Source organism: Morone saxatilis, unplaced genomic scaffold (genome assembly GCF_004916995.1).
Source record: "Morone saxatilis isolate NCDOM2014 unplaced genomic scaffold, NCSU_SB_2.0 Contig2, whole genome shotgun sequence".
NCBI classification, from domain to species: domain Eukaryota; kingdom Metazoa; phylum Chordata; class Actinopteri; family Moronidae; genus Morone; species Morone saxatilis.
In genome coordinates, this window is record NW_023339762.1 from 11,323,084 (window position 1) to 11,331,580 (window position 8,497).

General features: G+C 38.8%; 2 protein-coding genes across 2 annotated transcripts in view; one reads left to right on the plus strand and one right to left on the minus strand.

The window, feature by feature from the left end:
* appl2 (adaptor protein, phosphotyrosine interaction, PH domain and leucine zipper containing 2) overlaps positions 1–2,820 on the minus strand; it is a gene marked incomplete at its 3' end in the record, with an annotated part of 14,681 nt that extends 11,861 nt beyond the window's left edge. The window contains 2 exon segments of the mRNA XM_035665686.1: positions 256–354; positions 2,693–2,820. Coding sequence (XP_035521579.1) covers positions 256–354; positions 2,693–2,749 — 156 coding nt within the window.
* A 4,867-nt stretch (positions 2,821–7,687) lies between these two features.
* LOC118330348 (overexpressed in colon carcinoma 1 protein homolog) overlaps positions 7,688–8,497 on the plus strand; it is an 8,828-nt gene continuing 8,018 nt past the window's right edge. The window contains exon 1 of the mRNA XM_035664842.1: positions 7,688–7,979. Within this exon, the coding sequence (XP_035520735.1) occupies positions 7,937–7,979 (43 nt within the window). The 5' untranslated portion in view covers positions 7,688–7,936. The remainder of the gene's footprint in view (positions 7,980–8,497) is intronic.

Sequence of the window (8,497 nt, forward strand, 5' to 3'; positions counted from 1 at the left end):
TAACAAGTTGGGACGGAAGAAAGAATTATTACTAGTAATGAGTTACTGACCGACACTGATCAAGACCAGGCTCACTGTAGCTCAATAAAGGAAATGTTCAACCCAAAATTGTGACTTCTTTTCAGATGAAAAAACAAAACAAAACATCCTCCTCATTTTATTGTGTTTGAACACGTTTTGGCTCTTTCACAAAGCCACTTGCAGCTGCGGGAACAGAGTCTCTGTATGTGCATCTGTTTGTGTCTTGTTTAGTACCTGGGCGCCAAACACCCGCTGCAACGACTGTAGCAGCTGGTTGGTGTAGTTTGTAAGCATCCCAGCATCTTCCTCAAACACGCTGAGCAAGGAGCGAGTCTGTGGAACAAAACATGAACACACTCTTCTGATGAACATGACAAAGGGATGAACAGACGAGACAACTGCTAGAGAATTGCAAACAAAGCTGAAACTATTCTATTTCTATCGATCAACAGACAATTAACTACAGGGCTAATAGTTAGGTTCACTATGTTTCAAGTCCGTCTTAAAACAGCAGTCAGGAGCCCCACACGGAAACAGCTCCTTGTTGTGCCTACAAATACACTCTAAAGTTGATCTGAAGTTTGTACAGCGCTTCAGCCGTCTTAGTTGGACAAATTAAGTAACAGCATTTTTAGAAAAAGAGGGACTTTCTTACTAAACACTGCAACTTTGGAAGACATCCACTCTATCTGCGTAACTCAGACTGCTGATGATTCATATTAGCTTCAGATAAACATTGTAAAACATGTTTCCACAGAATGAGGACTTCAGGATTTACATTAGAAGTGCATCACGAAGGGATCTTTCAATGGCCAGTATGAACAGTAGGAAGGATCACAGCATGCAAAACCTGTTTCTGTGTTCATACGGGCACCTGATCATTTCTTTAAGGCAGTCTTGAAAAACTGTGAACATATCCTTTTACTATTTTAATAACCGACTAATCAGTTTAATACTTTTTAAAGCAAAAATGATAAACTTCAAAGCTTCTCAAATGTGTGGATTTGCTGCTTTTTTTGTCATATATGTTACTAAAGTGAATATCTTTGGGATTTGTTACTGTTGGTCAGGAAAAGGAAGCGGTCCTCTAGGCTCTGGGAAATTCCAATGTGCATCTTTCACAACGTTTTGACATTTTATAGAAATAACTATTCATCTATTAACTGAATAATCAGGAAAATAAATGGCAGATTAATCAACAATGAAAATAATTGTTAGTTGCTAACCATATCTTGGGGCAACATAAGCTCCAAATGAGTTTAAATGTTTGTTTTAACCACAAGTGATAAAAATCAAATGGGTGTGTTTATTACATCAGGACAATTCAGGTGGAATACTGTAATTATTGTGTCAAATGTTCCTTATCCAGTTTTTGGACAAGATAATTCCCATATGAGTGCTTAAGTTAAAGACAAACAAACACAATTTGAATCAGGTTTGGTGGGAACCTGTAACTCATAAAATACATGTATAAGAAGCTTGCTGGAAGTGGGAAGAGGACACAAGACGCTGAGTGAAACCATATGAGGCTGAGTGAGGCATACTGAAGAGCTGCTTTGAAGTGAAAGTAGAGGCATAATGATTTTACTGCAGGCTGGCTATGCAAACAGAGAATCCTGTCTAGGTGTAGTTGTTTCTATAAACAGGTGCAGCAGGGCAGGGCAGATATAGCTGAGAGGAACACACCCATCGGCTAAAGTCTGTTTACATTTCACTCCAGTTGACTTCCACCACAAAAGGATTGAGAACCATTTCACACCAAGAAGAAATCGTCTGGAATTAGTGTCTTCTTCACAACTTTGCCTGTGTTTACATTTTAATGTAGACAGACAGCAGCCCCATTTCCTCTTAGCAGCAAACTGCATTGTGAAGAAGAAAGCTGCAAACAAAGAGAGATAAATGACCCTGCAGCATGGGCTGCACTTAAACAGAACCACTAAAGAGGTCAGCCCTGTTAGGGGAAAGACTGATGCAGCAGACAGCAGAAAATACTTCATTAGATGGGCACAATAGCAAAGACTGTCCTGCAGTTGGCCTAATATACTCTTATATGAGGCCTAGGACTTGGTGAGCAACTACCACACTGCGTTTCAAACCTTTAAGCATCAAACAACATATGGTATTCACTAGTGACATCTACCACTGCTGCCCCGTTGCAAGCTATTGACTAATTCCAAGGGAGTCCGATAATGGAAACCCCTCCCACATCCTGTGAATCAGGCCCAGTTCGGCTCCAGAATATAGTCTAGCCCTCAATATCTAACTGAATACGACACTGGAAAATAAAAAGGGTTGCAGGAGAGGGATTGTGGTTGAGCTATGGTCGTGACATCTTGCACAGGGTCTGGGTGTGCACAGAATATCACCAATGACAGAGAGGAGCCCTGTGACGAGCGGTAGCTTTGTAAAACACACCAGAAACACACAAATGCCGACTATTACGATGAGCTGGTTAAACTATGACATTGTTTACAGCGGCAGGGCAATGCTACCCCTGACAGAGGATTACATTCCCATAACAATGTGTCAACAGGGAGCTGTCATCGACCAGTGGAAACCGCCTACAACGGGAGCAAGAAGCTAGTCTGGGCTAGTAAGCTAACTTCAGCGTCTAACGTCTCTTTATGTGACAGTTGTGTCTTTAAACGTGATATAACACACACGGGCCTACCTGAGGACTGTCCTGTAAAGCATCCTCCAGGAGCAGTTTGTGATGTACGGCCGGCATCTTGTTAACCTAGCGGTGGAGGAGAAGGAATGGGAGCTTGAATTATTTACTGCGTGGACTCGGTTTCCCAGAAGTCTCCGCGCGGGTGAGAGGGTTACGTAGAGGTTGGAGGTTGGCCCAAGTCTGAGCTCATCCACCGCCAGAGAGCATGTAACGTTAGTCACTAGTAAAAACAGCTGCACTTTGACTTTAAACTAGATATGTGTACGGTTTTTTATTTGATTTACTTATGTTCTGAAAATATGATTTGTTTGATAACAAAGTTAGCTGTTGGCTATTAAAGTGAAGGTAGGCTACGTCTAACTTTTTACCATTTTAGTGTCAACAGTGACCCCATGCGGACATATGAAGAATTGCAGAGTTTAATATTAAAGTACTGAAATACTATGTCAAAGAATTATCAATGGTTTTTAATTAAAGTTTTAATTTCAATAATGAACTTTTGGATTTATAATTATGATGGAAAAAAAATGCTTTTCTGATTTTTCCAGGGACCAACGTGACATTTTCATATTACTTATTTTTTTTCAGTCCACAGCCAAAGTTATTTAACTGACAATAAAACAGACTTAAAGCAAAAAAAATAAAAAATTTCTGGATTTTTTAATAAATGATGAACACAATTTATTTCAATGTAACAGTTAATTTTCGGCTAAACGACTAATCATTTAATTTATTGAGATTAGATTAGATGTTCTTTCAACTTGCTCAGGTCAGTACCATACCAACAGACAAACAACAATAAATACGTTCAAAATCACACAGTTTTTAAACAGAAAGCAATGCCTTCTATGCTAATTCTGTGAGTGTGTGCGTGTGATTGTTTGAGGACAGTTCTCTCCACATTTAATGTCAAAATTTAGATGCATAGAATTATCAACAAGGCTCTGGGTTCCTCTGTAGATTATCATTAAAATGTTTGTCATGGGGCAACAATCTGGGAATTATTTATTACATACAGCAATTAACATAGTTGAGAACTACATTTGCCTTTTAAAATCAGTTCTACTCAATAAGTCCTGGAAGTGATCATCATCCAACTCTCGTCTTGTTTTGTCTCAGTCATAATTGCCAAACTACTGGCAGAGCATGTGATGTGCTGAATATTGTTGGAGTTACTGGCTCTCTAATTACTTCACACTTCCTGCAGAGGCTGCACACATCCGGGGGAAAAAAATGCCTTCCTTGACTGATCCCACCCTGGATGATAAAGTGAGTAATCACCATGCTGTTGTGCTCTCCAAATGTCAGATACTCTGACGACTATGTTTTCTAATGTCACACTTCCTCCTTCCACCATAATGTATGCCCTGTAAGAACCCATTGTTACATCTAACAGACCTCCAAAAAACAAAAAACATCTGGCATAAAAAGTATAAAATGACCTGTGTAATAATTAAATTACAGTGCAAAGACTGAAGACAGAAACAGTCTGTTGACATCAGATACTGTAAAGTAATCTACTATATTTAAACGAGTTAGATTTGGAGGTATAGATTAATGACTTTTGATCAGGTGAAAATAAAATACATGAGTAAATAAAACAATAGGTGCCTGAGTAGAAAGAATAATACAGTCAATACGTGTCTTAGTTTGGAATGAAAAGTGTTAATAGTGAGTACATAATGAGGAGTACTGGAGCACAAGGATCACAGTATGTATGTTGTTGCCACATCTATTTTGAGAACGAGTTGTTAAGGAGATACATCTCAGGGTAATGTCACTTAAAGAAACCCTAGAAAGCAGATTAAACGCAAGATGTAACATTGACATGGTCTCAGTTATTCGACTTGATCCTAGACATTTTAGGTCTCAATAACTTGTCTTATTGACTTGTTTGGATGGTCATGTCTTGTTGTGCTGTGTCTTGGTAATGTAGGCTAGCCGTGACAAGCAGTGCCTCCTCATCAAGCTCCCAGGCAGCCTGAGCACATTCTTTCCTCCCCAGTGGACTTGTGCTGTTTAATTGGTTAAGTTGTGGCTCTAAATTAGATAAAGCATTTCAGTACTGACTTCGTTAATTAATTGTGTTTGCTGGCTCGGCTAAGTCTGGCCTATAAAAATAGATGTCAGTGGAACTAACCTGGATTCAACAAAACAATGATTCAGCTGACAAAGGAAATACACTCTCAGGAGAAAGTAGAGAGGAATTGTTTAATGATTGACTGGGACAGTACAAGTACATGAAAGCACCATTCTTACAAGTCAATTATTGTACACTTAACCTTTAAAGAAAAGTATAAGTAAAGTACCTTTTGTGGCCAAAATGTACCTTCAAAGGAAGCATCTGTGTGAGTCTGCTCGCAAAGATAAAGCATGTTTATGTTAATAAGAGGTATAATGGTTAGCATGTAATTTGCACACATTTACAAACATTTGCTTGCTAATTACCACTAAACACAAATTACAGCTGATAATGATGGCAATGCCATTATTTCATGGTAAAAACAAATGAAACATTTGACCTGATGTGTAGCGCTACATGTGTGTTTGAAATTTGATGGCAATCCATCCAATAGTTTCACAAAAGCACAAATGTGAACCTCTGGGCACTACGAAAAAGGACCCAGAAAGCAAAATATGACTGAAAATGAAAAACACTTATGTTTAATGTTAAATAACATCAGATTTTCAACCATGAGTGACACTGAATTGATATTGATTCACCCATTATCTAAAAGGGGGCTTATACTAATTAACCACAAGTATTCAGACCTTTTCATGACATTTTCTTTATTTATACAACATTTGTAGAACATGATATTGTTCTCAACATGTACAAGTAAAGTCCTACTTTAAGGATTAAATGCCTACCATGGAATATTTATTAAAATATACTTACATTAAAGTAGCGTAATTTCACAGCATTTTTTTCAATTAAACAATTCATAAAAAATTATATAGTTTGGAATATATCCAATATGGTAAATGGTAAATGGTCCTTGTACTTGTATAGCGCCTTTCTAGTCTTCTGACCACTCAAAGCGCTTTTACACTCTGAGCCACAGCCGTCTCTCTCTCTCTCTCTCTCTCTCTCTCTCTCTCTCTCAGTATATGCAAGAAATCAGACAGCACTGTTCAGTGTTTTGCTCACATCACTTGGTTGTAATTTAAGTGGAAGCATAATAGTATAATAGTGAGATGAGAGTAAAAATGAGACCATATTTTAACATCAGAAAAGCTTATAGCCTCATGCTGGCTGGCTTACAATATTTAACAGTAAATAGAACCATGTTACAATAGTTAACTAAATAATGTAAAGACACCAAGATAATGGCACTTAGTTCAAATGTTTTCTATTAAAATCTACATATCAGGACATTGCCAAATAACTTCTGGTCTGCTTATATGCATTTGTTTTGTTTTAGCTAACTATTTATAAGAATTATAATCAATAGATCAATTTATCCACTATATGCACAATAATGCACAAACTGACCTAGCATTTTCCTACCTCTTTCTCAATGATATGTGGGAAGTCACACAGTCAAGCTAAGAAAAAGCCAGATAACCCCCACAACCCCCTATTAAGGCGGATGGTGTTACCTTTAGACAGAGCCAGGCAACTATTATTACTATACTACTAATTAGGGATGTAGAGGACACATGTAACTCACAATCTGACACAATTCCCGATACTGGGTTCACGATACAATTTTCTACCAATTGAGTAATTAGATGAGATGAGAAGGCAAATTATGACTGAAAAAGATTTTCCCAGACAAATAACAGCATATAAAATGTCTCTTATATTTTCTTTATCAAATTATAGAACCTTTTTTTAATTTCTGAGGTAGGGTATGAACTGTGCAAAACAATGCACATTTACTTTGGAGAAGTGAAACTAATGTCACTGCGCCTTAATATCGTGATTTATATCACATCCGTATTTGAATCTTCATATATTTGTATCGCAATTTAACTGTTTGGCGATATATCTTTACCAATCTACTAATAACAATATTTATATTCACTATAAGCTTTTCCCCCTGTTTCCAGTCTTTGTGCTAAGCTAAGCTTACCGGCTGCTGGACTTAACTGACATATCTTCTCATCTAACTCTTTGCTTGAAAGTGTATTTCCCAAAAAACGTTTTTCCAACTTTTAAGGTGGATTGAACGGTATACATTTTTCTGTACCTGTCCTGTGATTTCATTTACCAGTGAATAGCGTCTCGCAATCATAAAAGCCTGTATGGGAAACTAGCACAAAAAACGCGGAGGAGAAATTCTGATGCCATTTTAGTTTGGAGGCAGTTCTCAGTGAAAACATCTCATAAGAATCTTGACTATCTGCCAGACCGACATCTTAACATCATAAGATAACACCACCACTGACTGAATGTGAGAATTTTCTTCACTGGCGGGGAGTGCTAATGTAATGCATCCTGCCCTCTAAACTCCACTCATATGACTGCACTTGGTCTTGTCAGAGCATACAATAGTGTGACTGAAGGAGAGGAAAAGGGATGTATTGAGATTTATTGCGGGCTTTAAACTGATTTAAGCATGACCCTCGTGGTTTCGTGAAAAGACTGTTTCAGTGTTTTTCAGCTTCTCGCTTCAATTACTTGTCAAGAGCTTAAACAATCGTGATATGTCTGTTTGTGTTTATGTGTCCCAGCGATACAAAAAAGCATGAATAAAAAGTCTTCTATGTTTTAGCACAATTTGAGGATTTTACAGGATGTCACACACACTGATATATTGATGCCCCTTGAATACATTTATTTTTTTTCCACCTTTATATAAAAAGGCAGCCCCCTATTGGTTGAGTTTCACCCCACCCTCCGCCTCCTATACCCTGGTTTCCCGGGCAACCATGTCCGGGTGGAGGAAAAGAGCAAATCATGTGAGGGCATAGCATCTCTCTCCCCTCTCTCTCTCGGAGTGTATGTGTGTATAAAAGCCTCTTTCTCCATGCTTTCACTTCACTCTCGGCTTTCCATTGCATTGCAGAGAGGAGCAAGGCTGAAGGGAGGGTAGAGGGGAACTACCAAAGGAGATCCCTGTGTTACAGTGGGAAACAATTCTTTGACCTTCCCTGTTTTCGTCTCTCTCTCTCTCTCATCTCCTCCCCACGTTCTCCCCCTCTCCCAATGTGGTTTGGATCTCCCTCCTTTCCTTCTCCTCCTTCTTCCTCTTAAGCGTCTCCGCTCTGCTTGGACGGTGGCTGCATCGATGCAAAATGGGTTGTGGCAATTCCTCAGCCACCAACACCTCAGGAGGGGGTGAGTGTTTGTAGGGAATATGCGTGTGCATCTGTATGTATGTATGTGTGTGTGATANNTGTGTGTGATAATGGGTGAGTGTGAGGGAGAGAGTTGTCACTGTATCAGCACCAAGGGGAGAGGGTGTTTTGAATGTAAATGAAGTCTGGGAACCTTGCATTCAGTCCTCAGATATTTGTGTGTGTGCATGGAGGGGTGCTCTCTGTGTCTTCATTTCATTCATAAATAAATACACAGCTGTATATCATATTGTATGTTTGTGTCTCAAAATTTCTACAAAATTGGTTCAATTTTCTCTCTCTATGTTCATCAGCTTGCGGCACACTGGCTGCCGCTCTGTAGTGTGTGTGTGTGTGTGTGCAGTGGTGTCCTATGGGTGGTGGGTCGATCACAAAGGGTCCCCCATGTTCTAGTATCCAGAGTAGTAGCCTCAAGGATGTACTGCTTTGATAATGATAATGACACTGATACTGTAATTACAATGTCTCTACTGATACAAAGGTGAGTCCTCCATAGGT